This window comes from Dama dama, chromosome 20, assembly GCF_033118175.1.
Source record: "Dama dama isolate Ldn47 chromosome 20, ASM3311817v1, whole genome shotgun sequence".
In the NCBI taxonomy this organism is placed as follows: Eukaryota; Metazoa; Chordata; class Mammalia; order Artiodactyla; family Cervidae; genus Dama; species Dama dama.
In genome coordinates this window covers 115,458,247-115,480,312 of record NC_083700.1, presented here as the reverse complement: position 1 = coordinate 115,480,312, position 22,066 = coordinate 115,458,247, and the positions used below count along the sequence as shown (strand labels likewise).

The following is a 22,066-nucleotide window of genomic DNA, read 5'->3' as shown; positions in this document are numbered from 1 at the left end:
TGGTGGGGCATCCAGGTGGGATAAAAACCCACACCTGTCGGGTGTCCAGGAGCTGGGTATCCATCACCTCCTACAGCGTGGCAGGGAGATGGATACACCGCTGTGTTTCTGGGACAAAGACTCGGGGGCATGAGGTTGGGCAAGAGCCCCAGGTGCCGCCCCAGGGAAGGCATGTGGACAGCAGGTTCAGATAAGGCCCGAGGCTGCTCTGCTGGAGCAGAGAGGAGAGAAGGAGCAGCTGTGAGGTGGAGGGGAGCTCAGCAGATGAGCAAGAAGCAGAGCGGATGGGAGCGGGGTGAGGGTGGTGGGAGTTAGGGGTCCACACTCAGCGGGGCAGGAAGGCAGTGGTCTTGCAGCTCAGAGCATCCTTTCCTGTGGTGTCACCACGTGGGTCAGGCTCCGTGAGAAGCTCCTCAGCCCTTAGGCCAGCCTTCATCCTGGGTGTTTGTCGGGAGTGGTCTCCTTATCTCCCCTCTGCACGCCCACTGGTTCTACCCTCCCATACATCTCCCTCCTTACCACAGGTGTTCCCTGCCCACCTCCCCCACAACAGTCTTCCCTTCATGTCCTGCCTAGATGACCTGGGGAGACAGCCCCAGGAGCCAGCTGAGGTGAGGCTCACAGCCCCCGCCCATCTTGTGAGCCTGCAGCCCTTTCCTGGAGCCTTCTCCACCCTCCCCCAGCCCTTCAGCTCAGTTGGGGATTCTTCCCTGAGGGCTGTGGGCCTGACCTTCTGCAGGTCCTTTCCTTCCTGCTCAGCATCCATGGAGCAGACCTGAAGGAAGTTTCCAAGCCTGATGAATGCTCCCTCCTCCCATCGGACACAGACCAGTGACTGCCCTGATCATTCTGTTGGCCATACTCCCCCTGCCCCTAGCTTCTCACCTACTCCCCACCCATTCACTCCCCCATCCTTACAATCTGCTCTGACCAGCAAAGGCAGCCAGGACTTCCTGAGTATGTGCGTACATGTGTGTGTGTGTGACTGTGAATGTAGGTGTGTGGATGAATGTGCCAGTGTGTATCTGTGTGTGTGTGTGAATGTGTATGGGTGACAGACTGAGTGTGTACGTGTGTTGTATGAACATGTCAGTGTGTATCTGTGTGTACATATGGGTGTGAGACTGTAGGAGTGTTGTATAAATGTGTCAGTGTATCTGTGTGTGTGTTTGGGACTGTAAGTGTAGGCGTGTTGCATGAATGTGTCAGTGTTTGTGTATGTACATATGGGCGTGAGACTGTAGGTGTGTTGTATGAACTTGGTGTGCATCTGTGTGTGTTTATATGAGTGTGAGACTGATTGTAGGTAAGTTGTATGAACGTGTCAGTGTGTATCTGTATGTGTCTCTGTGTATACATGGGCATGAGACTGTAGGTGTGTTGTATGTCTCAGTGTCTGTGTGTGTATATGGATGCAAAATTGTGCATGTAGGTGTGCTGTATGAATATGTCAGTGTGAATCTGTGTGTGCATGTATAAATATGAGTCTCTGAGTGTAGCTGTGTTGTATAAATGTGTCAGTGTGTATTTATGTGTTGCGAGTGTGTAGATAGGGTATGAGTCTGTGAGTGTAGGTGTATTGTGTGAATGTGTCAGTGTGTATCTGTGTGTGTGTGTGTATGGGTGTGAGATTTTGAGTGTAGGTATGTTGTAATGTCAGTGTGTATCTGTATGTATGTTTGTGAGACTGAGTGTACGTATGTTGTATTAATGTGTTAGTGTGTATTTGTCTGTGTGTATGTATGGGTATGAGACTGTGAGTGTAGGTATGTTGTATGAACATGTCAGTGTGTATCTGTATGTATGTGAGACTGAGTGTACGTATGTTGTATTAATGTGTCAGTGTGTATTTGTGTGTGTGTATGTATGGGTGTGAGACTGTGTGTGTAGGTATGTTGTAGGAACATGTCAGTGTGTATCTGTGTGTGTGTTATGTATGGGTATGAGAATGTCAGTGTAGATGTGTTGTATGAATGTGTCAGTGTGTATTTGTGTGTGGGTGAGTATGATTATGGGTGGGGGCATGGGTTGAGGGTGGGTGACAGGTCACACCACCAGAGACCTGGAGACCCTCACTCACCTGCAGCAGCTACTCAGGCCCTGACAACACTTCCCTCTGGGGAGGGACAGGCATGACCTCAGTCACATCTGACCCGCCTTCCCTGTGGAGCTTTCTGACCCAGGGCAGAGCACAGCAGATGTGGAAGAGCAGCTGCCATGTATAGAATTCGGGAGGAAGGAAGTTCACTAAGCTTTCGTCATGGTTGGTCCCGATGCAGGTGGTAGAGGCAGTGGATACTAGTGGTGGCTAAGGAATCCAGGCTCATGTTCTCTTGTAAAACATGACCCACAGCCCAAGACAGGGCCGATACACCCATCCTGGGTCCCAATCACACATCCTGATGGGCCGTGCAAAGGGTCTCTGCTCTTAAGTTCTAAACAACTATTCCTCTGCATGTCCACTCTCCCTAGATGTCCTGTCATTACCTCTAAATGTATGAAGGGCTTTTCTACTTCAAGACATGGAAATACTGTATGACTGCTCCCCTGCTGTCCAAGGAACCAGGCACTACCTCCTTGGGTCAAAACCCACCCCCAAGGCTGACCTCTGCTTTCTCTCCCCAGCCACCCTTGGCCCTCATCTGGCACAAAGGTTGTTTGTAGACCTGGGTGCCCTGCACAGGAGTATGAGGGGGCAGAATGTGACCCAGGTCAGCGCCTTCATCCTGGTGGGCTTCCCCACGGCCCCCTGGCTGCAGGACCTGCTCTTCCTCCTCTTCCTGCTCACCTACCTCTTCGTGCTGGTGGAGAACCTGGCCATCATCCTCACCGTCTGGGGCAGCCCCTCCCTCCACAGGCCCATGTACTACTTTCTGGGCTCCATGTCTTCCCTGGAGATCTGGTACGTGTCTGACATCATCCCCAAGATGCTGGATGGCTTCCTCCTGCAGAGGAGGTGCATCTCCTTCATGGGCTGCATGACCCAGCTCTACTTCTTCAGCTCCCTGGTGTGTACTGAGTGTGTGCTCCTGGCCTCCATGGCCTACGACCGCTATGTGGCCATCTGCCACCCCCTGCGCTACCAAGCCATCATGACCACGGGGCTCTGTGTCCAGCTGGTGGCCTTCTCCTTCATGAGTGGCTTCACCATCTCTGTGATCAAGGTATACTTTATCTCCAGTGCCAAGTTCTGTGGTTCCAACGTCCTGAACCACTTCTTCTGTGACATCTCCCCCATCCTCAAACTGGCCTGCACAGACTTCTCGACCGCAGAACTGGTTGACTTCATTCTGGCCTTCCTCATCCTGGTGTTCCCGCTCGTGGCCACTGTGCTGTCCTACGGGCACATCACCCTGGCCGTCCTGTGCATCCCCTCGGCCACGGGCCGCTGGAGAGCCTTCTCCACCTGCGCCTCCCACCTCACCGTGGTCACTATCTTCTACACGGCCATGATCTTCATGTATGTTCGGCCCCAGGCTATTGATTCCCGGAGCTCCAATAAGTTCATTTCTGCTGTTTACACTGTCCTCACCCCAATCATCAACCCCTTGATCTACTGTCTCAGGAACAAGGAGTTCAAGGGTGCCTTGAAAAGGCTCTGGTCTTAGACCAAGTTTCAAAGCAGCACAATTAAATGTCCTATAGTCTAATTTGTGATGGTAATAGCATCTTATCTTCCATTTGAGAATTGTTTGCCTATTCCAATATCATGAAGATATTCTCCTGTGTAACTCCACAAGCTTTGCTGTTTTACCTTTCATGTCTCAATTTATAGTCCACCAGAAATTGATTTTTATTTACAGTATGAGATGTGGGTCAGCATTAACTCTTTTCTATATGTATATGAAGTTGACCGGAACCCACTCTTTGTTGAAAAGACAATGCTTTGCCCTCTGCAAAATCACCCTTTTCATAAACCAAATATCTATTTATTCTCATCTCTTTTTGGACTCATTTTGTTTCATGGTCTGTTTGTCTATTCATGTGTATTATGTTCTTGATGTCAAGCCCAAGAATTCTTTCCCTAATCCTCAGTCCTGAAGGTTTTATCCTATGACTTTTTTCTAAGGGTTTCATAGCTTTGCCCTTACAATGAAGGGCCATGATCCACTGTGAGTCAGGTTTTGTATAAGGTGTGATGGGCATACTAAGGTTTGTTGTCCATGGACATCCAACTGCTGTAATGCCATTTGCTCAAAAGGCTGTCATTCCTTTGCTGAGCTGCACTGAACCTTTGGAAAGCATCAGTTGACAATACTGGTGCTGACTTATTTCTGATCTCTTTGGCAGTCCCTCTGCCAGGACCACGTGGTCTCCATTAACATAGACGCAGAATAAATCCTCAACAGTGGAGGAATAATCCCTCCCACTTCACTCTTCCTTTTCCAAAAGGCTGCTGCTCTTCTAGGGCCTGGACAGGGGAATTTTATTACAAGCTCATCTACATCAATAAAAATCTTGTTGAGACTTTGACAGGACTTGCGTTAAACTAACAAATCAGTTGGGGGAGAATTCTCGTTGTTTCTCTGTTGAGTCTTCTCATGTTGTGTGGCTTTCAGCATACGTATCTTGCATGTTCTGCTAGATTTATACCTAAGTACTATATTTCTGGAGCTATCATAAATGGCATTGCATTCTTTTTGTTTCCACTTTTTTGTTAGTATATAGAAATGTAGTTGATTTTCATGTTGACTTTGTAACCTGAAATCTTGCTGAATTCACTTACTATTTCTAGGAAATTTTGTAGATTGCTTTGAGTTTTCTACATAAACAATCATGTTACCTACATATACAGATAGTCTTCTTCTTTTCCAATCTGCATGTCTTGAAAGTGAAAGTTAGTCATTCAGCCGTGGTCACTCTTTGTGACTCCATGGACTGTAGCCCACCAGGCTCCTCTGTCGTGCATGTGATTCTTCAGGCAAGAATACTGGAGTGGGTTGCCATTTCTTCCTCCAGGGAATCTTCTAACCCAAGGATGGATCCTGTGTCTCTGCCATTGGCACGCAGTCTTTAATGCTGAGCCACCAAGGAAGCCTGCAGATATTGTAACCTGTTTCTTATTTTAGAAAGATTAGAAGGAAAGCATCAGTCTTCACTATTAAGTATGATGTTTGCTATAGGTTTTTGTAGATTTTTTTAATCAAGTAATTAGTAAACTGTTGCACCTTATGTGATTTCAGGATAATGCAGGTATAATATTTTTGTTACAATAAGTCCCCTACATACAAACATTCAAGATGCAGACTCTCAAAGAGTTGGCCGTGTGTTTGTGTGTCCAATCACACAAGTAGAACTGTACACAAAGGTTGCAGCAGCCATTTAGAGTGCAAATCAGTGTTACCATGTCATCTATGAAGAGAAAAGAGAGGTACTATCCAGACATCACTGGATCCTTTTTTTTTTTTCAAGAGGGTGGACTGAACTGAATCCAAGAAGGAAGCAGAACCTGGGCCATCCATGTCATGCGTGAGTGAAGCAGCAGCTCACCCTCCATCTCCTGTTGCTGACGATCCTTCAGTTCTACCATCTCCCACCTCCTCTGTCTCCTCCAGTCAGTAACTTTGCCTGTGCAATCCATGCCAGCCCTGTATGCCAACTGTTGGTATATACTACTGTACTTTTCAAGGTATTGTGTGTACTGTCAGGTTAAACATGTTGTCTGTTTTTTATATATTGTGTAAAGTATTATAAAGCTATTACAATACAGTATTAGTCAGTTGTGTTAGTTGGGTACCTAGGCTCATCTTGTTGGACTTAGAAATGTGTTCTCAGAACAGAACTTGTTCAAGTGCAGGAGACTTAATGTATTGTGGTTTTCAAAGTATCTCATACTGATCCAGAAAATCCACCTTTCTCTCTTATAAGCTAATATTGAACTTCTGCTCATTTGGTTTCACTGCTGTAGTTAAGTGATTATACAATTGCTCCAACTGAAGCTGGACAGACAGGCTAGAGAATCATAAATGGAGCTCATTTGGAGGGACATTCCCGAGTACACTGCTTCCTCTCCCTGTTTCTGGATATGGAATGGCAGCACTTGGTCATGGCTGGCTGTCCAGATCCCAGAACAAATATTCATGTGAACCATCTTACTATTAGGGACATTGAACAATTATTTCTGTGCACCAACAGCTCAACTTACTCTAGATACAAGAGTATTTCTGTTTAACTAAGTAAGCTTTGGTTTTAAACAGGTAGTTGGGGAAACACTATATATAATCAAACATGCCTTCCTACAATATTCATCTTAAACGTTAGGGTTGAGTCCTGAGGTCTGCCCCTGTGGATGCCTCCTGTCTCAGATCCATATCTGGAGGCAGGAACCAGGGAGCAGAGGAGGCCAGGCCTGGAAAGGCCCTTGACAGAAAGGCAGTTCTCAAAACAGAGTGGTGGGTGCGGGGCCAAGGAGACTGACCATGTGATCCCATTTGGGGGAGTTGTTTCCAGCTGGCCCCAGTGGTAAAGAATCTTCCTGCTAATGCAGAAGATGAGGGTTCAATGTCTGGTCCAGTAAGATCTCCTGGAGGTGGAAATGGCAAACAGCTCCAGTATTCTTGCCTGGAAAATCCCTTGGACAGAGGAGCCTGGTGGGCTACAGTGCACGGTTTTGCAAAGAGTCAGACACGATTGTGACTATGTCTATGTGTCTATTGTATGCGCGCGTGTGCACGCACACACACACACACACGGTTGTTTGAAAAAACTTAGGACAGTGATATTTAACTTAAGGTTATTTTGCTTTCCACTGAGATCTTGCTCTCTTTTTCACCATGGCATCAGCACAAATTTAATAAACACAGAACTTGGTCTTGGGAAGTGATAAGGATGTGTGTTTGCTTGGGTGAAGCAGGAAAGACAACCAAGTGCTGGAGCGACTATACAAATTGGCTAGTGGCACAAGGCCAGAGAACCTGACAGGGAGACGTCCCCACCCTCACCCCCCACCCCCAACTTCTCAGACACACTGGAAAGGACATGCGGCTTCCCAGACATCACAACGTGGAGCCAGCACTCGGGTAATAAGTGGCGACTCCACCGGGCTGGATGGCTTGGGGCTACCTGGTCACACCTGGTCACCTAACTGTATTTAAGGCACACCTGTCCTGTGTGAGGAGTCTGCTTGGGGCTGAGGGCACAGTGGTGCAGGATCTGGACACGGCCCTTGCTCTCGGACAATGTATAGAGCCGCGTTTCTCTCAATGTGGGTCATTCACATCAGAACCAGCTGGAAGCTTGCTAAACAGATTTTAGAGCCCATCCCAGATCTTCTAAATCAGACCCTCCGACATTGGGGGCTGGGGATCTGAATTTTGAATAAGCAGTTCTCTTACTGGAGACATATCCATTGAAAGGACATTTGTTGTGACAACTGCATGACCATTCTGAAAAGTTGAAAACCGAATGAATGTTAAACAACACTTAGGGTATTAAAAACAATACGCCTGAGGAGGAGGAGGGTGAGGTTTGTAAGACCTTTTCAAATGGCAAGTGTAGTAGGAAAGAACTCTCAAGCACCGTGGGCCGGGAAGGCCGGTTCTGGTCCTGACCCCTCTTCGAGAGCCTCCCTGAGGATCACGCTTGTCCGGCGTCCGCTCTCACACCGGCCCTCCTTTCAGCCCCGGGCCGCCCTCCTAGCCTCCGGTGGTTTGTGAGCTGCGGAGACACTTTCAAGGTGACCCTGAAGTCCGCCCCTGCAGCCCTGGGGAGTCGGGAGGATGGGGTGCGCCCTGGACGCGGATGAGGCGCGGTAGTAACTACCGGGCCCGGGGCGGCTTCAGCTCCCCACACTGCGCCACCTCAAAACCCGCGGCGGGCGGGCCTCCCTTTAAGATCCAAGCGGCGAGAGGACCGTCCCTCAGAACCCAGGCGGCGGTCGAGCCTCTCGGGGACCCGGGCGAGCCTCCCCTAGGAACCTGGGCGGTGGGAGGACAACTCTTCGGAACTCACCCCTCAGAACTCCGGCGGCGGACGGGCCCTAAGAAGCCGGGATGAGGCGGACGCAAAGGGAGACCCCTGGCGGACCAGCCCGCGACTGCGCGTTGTGCGCCTGCGCTCGCCGCCTGAACCCGTCAGGCGCGGCGCGGACACCCCGGCCGTGACGTCACGGCGGCGCGCCGGCAGCCGGAGAGGACCCCGACGCGACCGCGTCCCCTCGGGTCCTTGAGCCGGTGCAGACCGCGGAGCCATGGCCTTGAGGCTGTTGAGACTTGTCCCCGCGTCCGCGGCTTCGCGGGGCCTCGCGGCGGTCGCCCCGCGCGTGGTGAGCCTGCGGCGGGCGGGAGCTGCGGGGGCGACCTGTCTTGTCCTTCTGGCGACGCCCCGTCCTCACCTCCCCGGGCCTCCCAGGGCCCTTCCTGGCGGGGGGTCCCACTGTCCTCTGAAGTGTCTGGTCGTGTGTTGCGAGGACAGAGCTTGGAGGGGCCGTCAGCTTCTTCAGGCCATTTTCTCTCAGCTGGAAGTAGAAAGTGGGGCACGGAGGTGAATGGGCCTCCTGGCCGCCCTGCTGGGGGAAGCCAGTTTACAGCGGTTGTGGGGTGGGCGAGTGAGCAGGTGTATTGAGCCCGGGCCGGGGGCGCGCGCGTTCATTCAGTCATTAACTCCTGAGGGGGCGCTGTCAATGGCCGGGTAAGGGGTGAGTGACGGAGAGCAGAAATGGCAGAAGGCGTTCAGGTCAGATCTGGAAGCATTAGGAGAGCTTCTGGAATGACACTGTACGCAGAGCCGACAAGACAAGCAAAATGAGTTGTGTCAGGAAAACCATTTTATGACAGTGACTGTATCATAGCTTCTGTGGCTCCTAGTGACTGGAGGAACGTTGTGGCAAATTGTAAAGAGACTTGATCTCTGTGCTCAGGATTTTGATGAGCAAAGGTTATTGAACAGAACAGTGCAGTGGTCTTATTAAAAAGCCCTATAAATGTCTTTAGGAGATAATTCAGGCTGCAAAAGAGAAGAAAAAAAGAGAGATAATTGTGTTTAACATGCAGTATACTTCCCTGCATTAGTGGAACTGAGAGCCCCAGGATAGAGGGGGTGCTACTCTGCTGTGGGGTGCTCACTATGTGGACCCACCTGTGACTGTGTCCAGTCACATCACTCCCTGCAGGGTATGTAGATGGACTTTAGTAGGTCCAGAGAAGAATGAATAGGATGCAAAGGGTATGCAGCTTGTTATTAGGTTGGTGCAAAAGTAATTGCATTTCACATTGTTGAAATACATTCTTAAATGTGGTTATGTTATACATCATTTTAATGCACATTTCTCACTTTATTTTTTTTTTTTTGCTAATGACCTTACTTCTTGTGTATTTTACATTTATTTTAGACTAGGTAAATGATAGACAAAAAGCAAATTTGAGTGATTTTTTTTATTTGAGTTCAAAATGGGTCTTAAAGCAGTGGAGACAACTCGCAACATCAACGTGTTTGGCCCAGGAACTGCTAATGAACGTACAGTGCAGTGATGGTTCAAGAAGTTTTGCAAAGGAGACAAGGGCCTTGAAGACAATCTCAGTGGCTAGTCATTGGAAGTTGACAGTGACCAATTGAGAGGATCATCAAAGCTGATCCTCTTACAGCTACACGAGAAGTTGCTGAAGAACTTAGCATCGACCATTCTGTGGTGGTTTGACATTTGAAGCAAATTGGAAAGGGGAAAAAGCTCAATTAGTGGGTGCCTCATGAGCTGACTGAAAATCAAAAAAATCATCATTTTGAAGTGTCGTCTTCTCTTATTCTCTGCAATAACAATGAACCATTTTTCTATCGGATTGTGGCATGTGACAAAAAGTGGATTTTATACAACAATCAGTAATGACCAGCTCAGTGGTTGTACTGAAAAGAAACTCCAAAACACTTCTCAAAGCCAAGCTTTCACCAAAGAAAACATCATGGTCACTGTTTGGTGGTCTGCTGCCCATCTGATCCACTACAGATTTCTGAATCCTGGTGAAACCACTACATCTGAGAAGTATGCTCAGCAAGTCGATGAGATGCACAGTAAACTGCAGCACCTGCAGCTGGCACTGGTGAACAGAATGGGCTCAGTTCTCCACGACAACACCCGGCTGCACGTTGCACAACCAACACTTTAGAAGTTGAACGAATTGGGCTACAAAGTTTTGCCTCATCCACCATATGCGCCTGACCTGTCGCCAACCAGCTACCACTTCTTCAAGCACCTTGATGACTTTTTGCATGGAGAACACTTCCACAACCAGCAAGAGGCAGAAAATGCTTTCCAAGAGTTCATTGAGTCCCAAAGCATGGATTTTTACCCTATAGGAATAAACAAACCTATTTATTGTTGGCAGAAACATGTTGATTGTAATGGTTCCTATTTTGATTAACAAAGATGTGTTTGAGCCTAGTTATAATCATTTAAAATTCACTGTCCAAAACCACACTTACTTTTTCATCAACCTAATACTTGAGGAATAATTGAAGAAATTGGAAATGTGTTATGAAAGATCACTATTCCATGTGATTCCACAGAACAGAAAAATGGGACTGAGGATAGGAAATTACAGAAAGACTACCATAAATGTAAAAAAGCAGTTTCCAAAAATTTTGGAATCAGAATGGCTGATAGCTTTCTACAGATGTTACCGTGCACCTGCTCTGTGCTACATCTTGTGGTGTCTTCAGGTTGGGGACATGGATAAGGAACAATTTGCACATGGCTCAGAGGTAGCCTGGAGGAGTGAGTGAAAGTTGTTCAGTCGTGTCCGACTCTTTGCGACCCAATGGACTACAGTCCATGGAATTCTCCAGGCCAGAATACTGGAGTGGGGAGCCTTTCCCTTCTCCAGGGGCAAGAGTGATTGATTTCCAGGATGCAAGGTACCAATATGATTAACCTTCTCACTTGTCTCCTCTGCTACTCTTCCCCCGTCCAGTCCCCTTGGCAGCAGCTACCCTGGCCTTGCTGACCCTTGCAGTGCTCTAGCCTCAGCATTGACGCTCACTGTTCCTCTTCCCAGATGTCCACGAGGCCAGTTCCCTCACTGCCTCCCAGTCTTTCTTCAGATGTCAATCTCTGTAAGGGTTCTGTAACCACCCATTTTAATGTACATCCCATCCTTTGCACTGTGCTCCCTCCGTAGCACTCACTCTATAATTTCTTTTTTGCTTTGTTATCCTGTGGGATCTTTTTGACTCACTGCTGTATCCCCATATTCTGTCTAGGAAAAGGACAGGATGGTTTGGGAATCAAGAAATAGTTGTTGAATGAATAAATGAATGAATGACTGACACGCACTTGGCTGCTAAGTGAAAGGATTCTCAGTTGTTGGGATTTGAGACTTTGGGGATATGGAGACTACCCTGCCGTTTACTAAGCTGGTCTCCTGTCGATGGGCCTTTGGGTGGTTTGTCTTTTCGGGCGTTACCTCTGGAGCATTGTGATACCTATCGTTCTGCCCATTGGCCTCCTCTGGTTGCAGTGGTTTCTCAGGTTCTCCTGTGTCTGAGGCCTACGGCAGTTTGGGGCAGTACTGGGCGGGTAGTTTGTCCCTCGGTGGGACTCGCCTGATATTTTCTCATGACTAGACTGCGGTTGTGTGTTCTGGGGAGGAAGCGCACAGAGGTCAAGTGCCGTCCTCCCCACGTACTATGCGAAGTACGCTGTGACCGTGACTTGTCACTGTCAACCTTAGTCGCCTGACTGGGGTAGCGGCAGTGTCTCTGCTGTGAAGTTGCTCTTTCCTCCCTGCTTTCCGTCGAGTCCTCTGTGGAGGGAAGTCACTGCGAGCAGCCCACACCCAGGGAGTGGGGATTATGCTCTGTCCGCAGGGCAGAGTATCCGCATAAATTACCTGGAATTCTGTTGTGCGGGAGGCTCCTCTCCCCTGCACACTTACATATTTCTACCAGTGTGGGCTGCGTGCGTGTTGTACTTTGGGCTAACACTCGGTGCAGCTGTACTGTGTCCCTCAGGCTGTTCCGGCTGTGGCCACCGGGCTCTCGTTCAGGTGGCTCCTGTCTCCCTGCAGCCTGCCCGCCCCGGTGTGTGTGTGAGCACTTCCTTAGAGGGTAGCCGTGGAATCAGCCATTTCTCCAGGAGCCCTTGCTCCTTTGACTGGAGGACAGCGTTAGAAACCAAGATCTAGGTGCCCGGCGTAATTGATCCTGGGGTGTTGTTGCTCTGGGCCCTTCTGGCAGACAGCAGGGGAGTCCAGTGTATGCACCTCTGAATACCTGTGTCCGTGAGTGTTTCCCTGTGTGACCCCTGGTCTGTAGTGAACTGGACGTGAGCTCACAGCGATGCCTCTCGCTCTAGCCCAGTACTGCATGGGGCATTCCAGCTCCTCCCTGTGCTGATCGGTGGGTTTTTTTTTGGGGGGGGCAGCTCAGTGGCGAGGCGTGGTGTTTGAGTTTCAGTGTGGAGAATAGATCCGGATGCCGGAGACAGGAGAAGCAGGCAAGGGATGTGAGATGGCCATGGTCAGTGTGCCGAGGGGAGGGAGGGGCCGCTAGCCAGAGACACTTAAGGGCTGGGGTCAGTGGGGTTGTGTGCGTGGTGATGGAGCCGGAGGAAGGAGGAGGGGGTCACAGGTGACTCTTGCCTTTGTTCTGCTTGGGGGATGGTGGAGGGGAACTTGTGAGGGGGAACAGATGGGGGTCAGGTGTGGATGCTGAATTTCAGTTTTAGGTCTGTTAGCTTTCAAGTACTTTCAGGACATCAGGAGCTGCTTAAAAACATGAGATAACCCATTCCAGAGACAGAGGCCTGAACTAGAGAAATGTTCTCTGTTCCCTTCTTCCCTGCCTCCCCTCCGGCCTGCCTTTCTTTCATTCATACACACACACACACACACACACACACAAAATTTTTATTGAACAAGGTAGATGTGTCCTGTTCCAGGTCCTGAGGATTTAGCAGTGGTCAAAACAATCTCCTGCCTTTATGAACTTATGTTCAGGGTGGGGCTGGAAGATGGTAATTAAACAAATAGGTTGTAAAGATGTCGATGTTGGTTTTTTTGTCACCGAGGGTCTTCTTGGCATTTATGTCTAACAGTTGCTAATGCCTGCTGTAACCAGGATGCTCATGTGGTGATGTGTGATGTGTGTTTTTCAGGGAGGAATTCATACAAGTGCCCAGTGCAAGCTGCAGTACGGCCCGTTGGCGTTCATACTTGGTGAAAGAGCAACCAAAAAGATGACAGCAAACAGCAAACTGATAACTGTGGATGGCAACATATGTTCTGGAAAAAGCAAGCTCGCGAAAGAAGTAGCCGAGAAACTAGGTATGAACTTGTGTCACGCAGGTAAGCAGCCCCGTATCTGGGCGTGACTTTATTTTCACGTTGAGTAGGTAGAGTTGGGCCTAAGGTAGGTATTTTACGTTTTTGAAATACTTGTGGAAAAAGCTGTTTTTAATCTTCCAGATAAGGGACGTTTTTGAAGTCCAAGCTGGTTACGAGTTTGGATTGGGATTTTATGTTGATGATGTAAGCTGAGCACGTTCACCTGAGCAGTCTCACTTGTGTAACCGCCCCTGGAGCAGGGCCGATGGTCCCCTCTCACTCACAGACATGTTCCCTCAGTAGGAAGTGGTGGCACGCAGCTGCCTGGTGCAGAGCCGGCTGTCGCCCCGGTTCTGACTCTGGGCTGGTGTTGTCCAAGCCCCTTCTCTAGTTTTTGAGGGGCCAATGCCCACATGCATGCAGCAGATGCCCGCACGAACAGGCGGCTCTCCCTCTCGGGAGGAGCTCACACGAGGCTGTGGGGGACCTGCTGTCGTCAGCCCTGGGCTTCGAGCCGCCCCTGCACACATTGTCTCCAGGGTCTCATGTGCTCCCGTCTGTGCACCAGGGACACAGGCATCAGGGTGACTTTCCCCGGGTCTCAGCCGACCGGCCGCAGGGACGGTGTTCAGCTGGGTCTCCACTGCTCTGCGGGGTGTGACGTCCCCGCATCACGTTTCGTCTGGTGGCTTGTCTCTTCAGGCCTGAAACACTTTCCCGAGGCGGGGATCCACTACGCAGACAGCACCACAGGGGACGGGAAGCCCCTGCCTGTGCAGTTCAGTGGCAACTGCAGCTTGGAGAAGTTTTACGACGACCCGAAAAGCAACGACGGCCACAGCTACCGCCTGCAGGCCTGGCTGTACGCCAGCCGCCTGCTGCAGTACGCGGACGCCCTGGAGCACCTGCTCAGCACAGGTGCGTGTCCCTGCGCGGACAGCTGTTGGGCGCAGCCTGCGCTGAGGCCCCTTCTGGAGTTCAGTCGTTCTAGATTGCCTCTCTGTAGAGCTGTTTTTAAGGGGTGTTTGATGAGGCAAGTTCTGGCTTTCCAATTAGATCATACCTGAGATCCACGATGGTGTGGTTCGGGGCTGACCCTGCGGTCTTTCTGGGCAGTTGGGATGGGGGCGGGGAATCTACATTTCAAAAACCAGTGTCCTTTCTCTGTTAGCTGATGTTTCTGTTGGATCTGTGAAAGAGCGAAACAGAACATTGTATTTCTGAAGTGGATAAGTATTCTAGTTTTAGAAAATGATTTTCCGCTTAGAAGTGCATATATGATATGTGTTCTTTTGAAAATATTTGGTATGGAAATGGAGTTGTAGATAATTTTTTTCCATTTCTAAAGTGAACAGACTGATTTTCACTACTGTAATTATTTTCTGATTCTGATTTTTGTTTCCACGTTTTTAAACAGGACAGGGTGTGGTGTTGGAGCGCTCCATCTACAGTGACTTTGTCTTCCTGGAGGCAATGTACCGCCAAGGCTTCATCCGGAAGCAGTGTGAGTCGGCGGCAGGCTGGCCTTGTGGGCACAGGGGTGGCTTTGTAAAGGTCCTGCTACCCCCACCCTGCAGCTGGTACACATTCTGTGAATGTCTGTTGTTAATAAGTAGATGAATGATGCTGTTCCTCAGGAAAAGCCAGTCCCTGTCCGCCTCTTTCCCTTCTAAAGTCTTCTGTCCCCATGAGAGCACAGTGGACAGCCTCAGCAGACGGTCTCACGGAACGGCCTGTCTGGGAGCCTCCCTGCCTGCAGCCACCACGGCTCATTCCTGGCCTGTGAAGGCCGCCTCCTCTCCCACGTGCTGTTCTGGTGCTTTCAGTGACAGCAGCACTGGGTGGTGAAGGTCTGACCAGTGGCCAGTAGGCAAGGAGAAAGGCTCCTGGTTGCAGTTAACCTGGCCACGAGGAGTGAGGGGGCCTGGGGAACGGCTGGCCGCCTGGAGACGGGGTGTCGGGGGCAGCGCCCCTGAGCAGGGAGCCCTGGGTGAGCCACGGTGCTGCCCTTGAGGGAGCGGCATGCACTGCGGGCGCTGGCGAGGCTCAGAGAGGGGCCGGGTGCTGGGGATGGGGGCGCACAGGGGGTGGGCACTGGGTTCTTCCTGAGAGTGCAGGGGACCCCCTTGGGGTTAGGTGAGGGAGACATGTGGTTCGGTTTGAGGTCGTTTGTCTGAAGGATGTGTTCGGGAAGGGAGGTCAAGAAGGAGACCCTTGGCAGGAAGTTGGGGTTGGACGGGGCACCACAAGAGGAAGGCCCGAAGCGGGCAGTGCAGCACCTGCTGGGCCAGAGGCACCCAGGACGTGCCCATGGCGAGCCTGTGGGAGAGGAAGAGTGGACCCACCGGGCCGATGGGGCTACCCATTGCACCTCCCATGCAGCCAAGACGCGTGCAGAGCAGGCCTGCAGAGAGCTCTGAAAGTGAAGTCAGAGTGTCACTAGGCTGGGCTCAAATCCCAGTGTCTGACTTTGGATTATTCTTGTTTAGTCGCTCAGTCACGTCTGACACTTTGAGACCCAATGGACTGTAGCCCACCAGGCGCCTCTGTCCATGGGATTCTCCAGGCAAGAATCCTGGTGTGGGTAGCCATTTCCTCCTCCAGGGGATCTTCCAGACTGAGGGATCAAACCTGCATTTCCTCCATTGGCTGGCGGGTTCTGGACCACCGGGCCACCAGGGAAGCCCTTGATAGTCAGCTAGTTCCGGTGGCCTGATGCTTGTGGTCTGTGGTGATGGGGGGAGCACTGCGTGGACAGTGACTGTGGGCGCCGTGTGCCAGCGTGATGTGTATGCAGCCAGCGGTCGTGGCCGTGACTGACATGTGGCTGCAGGTTGGCGTGCGGCTCTGAGAGCTGCCTGTGCCCTTGTCCCTTGATCTGAGAGGGACGTGTGTCTGCAGGCTGTCTGGACCGCTGGCTGACAGCTGGGGCTTCTCTCCCGCCAGGTGTGGACCACTATAACCAGGTGAAGAAGGTCACCGTCTGTGAGTACCTGCCCCCCCACGTGGTCGTCTACGTGGACGTGCCGGTCCCCGAGCTCCAGAGCCGGATCCAGAAGAAGGGAAACGTAACTCAGCCTTCCTGTCCTAGACCCGCCTCTCTGTGTCGGCCTTCACGGTGGTGGTGTTCACACGCGGTGGGAGACTGGCTCACTGACGGCCCCCACGGGGGCCTGGGTGCGCGCGTGCCTGCCCACGGCTGCTGGTGTGGTGGACTGCAGGCGGTCCTTGCTCCCTGCTCCCCGGGGCCCCCTGGCCCAGTGCACCCTGCCCTCCTCCCCGTGCCTGTGTCACCTGAACACAAGTGACCCTGAGGACACGCGTGCCTCCTGACGGGACCTCCCTTTTTCCTTTCGATGGGCTTGTCATGCTCTGCTGCTTCCTGCAAGTTGAGAATGGTCTCTGACACCCTTTGAGTTTACCTCTCACGTCTAATGGGGTTGGGCCCCTCGTCCTCTTTCTCCTGCTCAGTGACTCTGTGACCCCAGAGAGGGATCTCCACACACATCCGTTCACTGTCTTAGTGGTGCTCAGACAGGCGGTCTTTGAAGCCCTGCAATTTGAAGTTGGTCTTGCCAGCGGGGTGCAGGGTGACCAGGCCCATCGTTGCCCTTACAACTAGGCATTGTTGGAAAGATCACTCCCACTGAGAGTGTTTTTTCATGGGAGGAAACACTGTCTTTTTGACACTGTGACGACAACATGGACTTAGGCCTGTGTATCTGTTGTCCCAGGGTCTATCCTGGGCGCTCATGTGGGTGCTCAGCCAGTGCCTCTCAGGGCTGTTCCTCTCCAGGGCAGCAGAGATGCTCAGGCGCCCTTGACGCGGCTCAAAGAGCCTTTGGTCACTCTCCCCCTTCCCCGATCAGCAGTGAGCATGCTCGGGATACCTGTGTCTCTGCTGGTGACCTGGCTGCACCTTGGAGCGTTTACTCCTGAGGGTGCCATGTGGTTTATACTTTGGAGAGTGTTCCGTCTGGTGGCCAAAGAAGGGAACTACAAGTCAGAAGTATTTATCACTTTAGGGAACACTTGCTTATTAAAGTAACATTTACCAAGAAATAGGAAGTTATGTATTAATATTTACAGTTCTCTAGATAACTCTTGTTATCTGGATAGCAGTATTTCAGAGACAGTTTAGAAGAACAAATTAGACCTATTAACATTTTTGTTTTCCAGTACTTGATGAATACTGTCACCAGCTAAAACTACCACTGTGTCTAAGAAAAGGAGACATTTTATCAAAGAAACATTATGTCATTTTTAGATGTGTATTCCTATGGTGGATACTAATAGTAAACAAGGAAATAAAACATGCAAATGCCACGAAGAATCTTGAACATGGTGAAAGATAATCTAGCCTTCAGCATTGCTAAACTAAGAGGTTTTCAGTGCAGAATGTTGCCACTCACGATTGGAAGTGTACATTTCCGTACTTGGCAAGCTTCATGGGAAAGGGAAGTGAGATTGGGAAGGTAGGAGGGGTGGGGTGAGTGGTACGGGAGGGGTGGGGAGCCAGTTGCTGACAGGAGGGTGTGAGGATGGGGGAGAGGTGGGCCTTCCCCTGCTACAGCCTGTCAGCTCTCATTCCCTGCACGCGGGCACAGGGCAGGCGCTGTAGCCGCTCGCAGTCACATCTCAGAGTCTGGGAAGAGAAGGTCGCACCCCAGGTCTCCCTGCATAGACTCCTGCCCTCTGTGCGCAGGAGGGGGCCTGTTAGGACTGGCACTCAGCCTCTTCCTGTCACCCCTAGCCCCCGCAGCACCCCACATGAGTCGTCCTGGGAACACTGTGTTGGTTGATTGTCTCACACTTTACATAAGCACGGGAAAAAGAAAAGAAGTCTGGACGTGTCCCACATTTGCTTTCTGCTTTCATTTAGCCACATGAGATGAAGATCACCTCCGCCTACCTTCAAGACATCGAGAATGCCTATAAGGGGACCTTCCTGCCTGAGATGAGGTGAGCGGGGGCGCAGTGGGTTTATGCGCCAGCCGGGAGCCCTGCACACATGGCCCCCCAGCCCAGGGAGCGCTTGTTCATTTCTCTGGATCTCACCTGGGGAGATTCAATCTGACGTTTATAAGCAAGAGCGACAGCAGGCATTTCAGTTTGATGTGGCTGGCTGGGAGTTGATTTGTTTTATTTATTTAGCCAATATTTATCTTGTCGCATCTTTAGACTGTTTTGATAGTAGAAGTGAGTTGAAGCTATGTTCAGTGACAGGTTTTAACATTAGAGAACTCATGTTTTCACTCTCGGTGGCAGCTGAATGGCCACGTTTACCTAGAAAGGTTGTCTGGAGGGACTCAGTGAGTCCACACACAGGATGTGAAGGCTCAGCAGCGCCTGTCGGTCCTTTTGAAAGCTGATGCTTAAGGGGCCTTTGGGTTCAGTGGGAACGCCCAGGGCCCCTTTCCAGCTTGCTTCTCCCATCCCTCCTCCTTCAGTGAGAGCACCGAGCCCCACTGTCTCTGGCCGGCCGTCCTGCGGTCCTTCTGTGTCAGGCACACGGCAGTCATTGCCTGCCGTCACGTCCAGCTACAGTTAGGATGGTTCAGTAATGCTGTTAAGGTTTCTAGTAGAATTTCTTAGACTTTTAGAAAACATAAGCCTTTTTTGATATCTGAAAATGTTTTGCTCTTGTTATTTAACATTTCAAAGTAACTGAAATTGTGAACAAGGTGTTGTCTAGCAGTTTTGGAAGAGAAGTTTTAGAATGTAGTTTTTTAGCTGTAAGCCAGTGCTTGCTTGTGATCAGCTTTTCTCTCATGGGTAGTAGAAACGAAGCACTGCTCTGTTTTCAAGGCCAGAAGTGCAGAAAGTTTTGTGAATCTTGCCGGGGCGGATTTGTAGAGGTGTCAGAGAGAGGTGGCTGACCCTAGACTCTCAGTTCCAAAGATTCCTCGTGGAGATCTTCTGGCTGCAAAGTCACTGCTGAGCAAAGGCTTCCCAGCCGGTCCCAAATAGGACGTTGAGCTGTGCTGTCAGGAAAGGAAGTCTTAGATTCGGCTTACAGATGAAATAAGGTTTTTCTTGTACCTGGCATTTAATTTTCAAGAACTCACCCTGGGGGCCTCCTGTTGGTGAAGTGTCCAGCAGGGGTTCTCAGTGTCCACTGCTTCGTCTAGTGCTCCCGCACGCTCTGCACGTGAGCTGAGTGGGAACTCAGCTCTCACCCCTACACGGGCCTGGGCTCCCAAGGGGCTGCTTTGCGTCCTACTGGAGGTCAGACAGCTTCCTCCTTTGCAGTGAACCCAGCCCCGCCCTTGCTCTCTGGTGGCTGGTGACCCCCCTGTGGAGCCAAGAAAGTTCACATCCTTGCCCAGCAGGGCAGACGGTCAGACCCTGAGCTCTCCAAAATTATAGCAGCTCAAGTAATGTGTCGCTCCCGCCACCCGCTCTGCCCCACCCTCCCGAATGCCCTTGGCTGCCGTCCGTGTGTCCCAGTGCGGCCCTGGGCTCCCCTCTGCCCTGCTCTCCTGAACCCCCTCGGCTGCCATCCGTGTGTCCCAGTGTGGCCCTGGGCTCCTCTCTGCCCCGCCCTCCTGAACCCCCTCGGCTGCCGTCCGTGTGTCCCAGTGCGGCCTTGGGCTCCCCTCTGCCCTCCTGTGATGTGTGCTGCCGCTGGTGGTGGTTTGTGTGGCCGCGAAGCTGACCCGTGTCCCTGCCCCATAAACACGGGCCTCCTGCCTGTGCGGTGGGGGCGGTTCAGTCAGAGGAAGGTCAGAAAACAGACCTACAGCTCCTACCATCCAGCTCTGGGTGCAGCCCTGCCTCGGGTTTGCCGTTCTCAGCCAGCCATGCCCTGAGAGCCAGATCAGAGAATGCGGGTGTTTGTGTTTAGAGTGGGCGCCTCGCCGTCGGGTGTTCATTGTGCAGTGACAGCCACTTGCAAGACTCACATGAGATGCCGTCTTGTCTTCTCTTACAGTGAGAAATGTGAGGTTTTACAGTACAGCGCATGGGAAGCTCAAGATGCAGAAAAGGTAAGAAAACGGCTGAAAATTTCTAATTTTTCTTAAATTTAACTCCTGTGTAGGGTTTTTGCAAACCAAATGATGAGTTCAGCTCCTCCTAATGTTAGAAGCATCTGTGTTTCATGATCTGACATTAAGTGCCCCGCCCCCCCATCACATTTCTCTGAGCGTGATGTTTTGATTTTCCTTTAAATTATTCACTTGCTAGGATCTTAAAATTATGGAAGGGTGAAGATGCAAGGAATTTTGGGTTATCTGCACCAGCGTTTTTGTTAAACACATGGTAAAATTGAGCATTGGATTAGTTAATAGGAAAGATTTATTGAGACTGTCGGCCCTTGAACAACAGGGGTTTAAACCTCGAGGGTCTGCTCTTATGTGGATTTTCTCAGTGTAAACCCTCCACTGCCACAGCGTGAGGTTCTCAGTAGGAAGCACGGTGATGCCTCACGGCATCAAGGATGTGGAGGAGCCACTGTCCACGCACAAGGAGGCCCGCCTCCAGGTTGTGCTTGGGTTTCGACTCTGGATCGTGTTGTTTGGGGTCGACCACGTAAAGATACCAGGTTTCCCCAAAGTAGTGGGTGCAGTTCACCCTCAGCTATTTTCGGGAGAACTTGAGTAATCAGAACATCTGGAAAGGCAGCTGGTCGGAAGCTGGTAGATGACGCTGGGAGCCCAGCCTGTCTCTGTGACGACCTGGAGGGTGGGGTCGACCCGGGAGGGAGGGTTCACACAGGTACGGGGATTCTCAGTGCTGTGCTTCAGAAACAGCACGGCATTGTAAGACAGCTATCCTCCAGTTTAAAAAGAGCTTTTGAAAATAATATTTTCCTTCCCAAATGTAAAAACATATTACAAAATTATGGTAACGAAGGCACTGCAGTAGTAATAAAAGAAATAATAGTTTAACAGAGCAGAGTCCAGAAACAGGTGTGTGTGTGTGTGCTCACGGTTGGAAAAGTCAGTGCTTTAAACGATGATAAAAAATAGAAGAAACTGGATTATCTCTTAAATGGTATTGAGGCAAATGACCATCATTTGGTTAAAAAAAAACCCCGTATTTTATATTATGTATTAAGTATCAATTGAAAAGTGAAAGTGAAATCACTCAGTCATGTCTGACTGTTTATGACCCCAAGGACTATACAGTCCATGAAATTCTCCAGGCCAGATACTGGAGTGGGTAGCCTTTCCCTTCGCCAGGGGATCTTCCCAGCCCAGGAATTGAACCGGGGTCTCCTGCATTGCAGGCAGATTCTTTATCAGCTGAGGTACCAGAGAAGCCAATTACTTATTTTAAAAAGTTTAAAAATTCTAAAAGAAAACCCAGGTTTTTTGGTCTGGAGTTGAGGAGTAGGTGGTGACAGCAAACAGCTTTGCAGAGGTGGCCGCTTCAGTGACGGCAGAGCCTCAGCTCCTCCCCGGCGCGGGGAGCGGAGGGAGCGGGGAGAGAACAGGCCCATCTCCGCAGCGGGGGACCCACGGTCCAGTCCGGCTCTGGCCGCGCTCGGGGGTTCCCTCAGGCGCTTCTTTCTGCCTGGAAACGAGGCTGCACTTTGTCTCCTTCTGGGCTGCTCTGTCTGTGATGTCGGGTTCTTTGTGTTCAGGTGATTTCTGTTCCTCTGGCAGAGGGTTTACATGGCATGGGTCAGAGCGGAAGAGTAGTGCGTGTTCTCTGAGACCGTGTTATCATTGGCGTTCATAACTGAATGTGCTCACATTCTTAGAACCTAAAGAGGTCCCTGAGTTTGGCGTGTTTTAGGGGAGAATGTGTCTGAAAAGGCCGCCCCACTGGGCGGTCAGGCTGTCCAGACTGCAGGCTGAGGAATG

At 50.7% G+C, this 22,066-nt stretch overlaps 2 protein-coding genes across 7 annotated transcripts in view; both read left to right on the top strand.

Moving 5' to 3' along the window:
* The first annotated feature begins 563 nt into the window (after nt 1-563).
* Nucleotides 564-5,273, top strand: LOC133041679 (olfactory receptor 6B2-like). The gene has a single exon (XM_061122637.1). The coding sequence runs from the start codon at nt 2,523-2,525 to the stop codon at nt 3,606-3,608; it is 1,086 nt and encodes a 361-aa protein (XP_060978620.1). The 5' UTR covers nt 564-2,522; the 3' UTR covers nt 3,609-5,273.
* A 2,832-nt stretch (nt 5,274-8,105) lies between these two features.
* Nucleotides 8,106-22,066, top strand: part of NDUFA10 (NADH:ubiquinone oxidoreductase subunit A10) — a 97,489-nt gene continuing 83,528 nt past the window's right edge. For all 6 annotated transcript variants that reach the window (XM_061122631.1, XM_061122633.1, XM_061122634.1 and 3 more), the window contains exons 1-7: nt 8,106-8,263; nt 13,085-13,253; nt 13,956-14,171; nt 14,671-14,757; nt 16,200-16,321; nt 18,136-18,215; nt 20,188-20,242. In XM_061122631.1, coding sequence (XP_060978614.1) covers nt 8,189-8,263; nt 13,085-13,253; nt 13,956-14,171; nt 14,671-14,757; nt 16,200-16,321; nt 18,136-18,215; nt 20,188-20,242 — 804 coding nt within the window. In that variant the 5' untranslated portion in view covers nt 8,106-8,188. The remainder of the gene's footprint in view (nt 8,264-13,084; nt 13,254-13,955; nt 14,172-14,670; nt 14,758-16,199; nt 16,322-18,135; nt 18,216-20,187; nt 20,243-22,066) is intronic.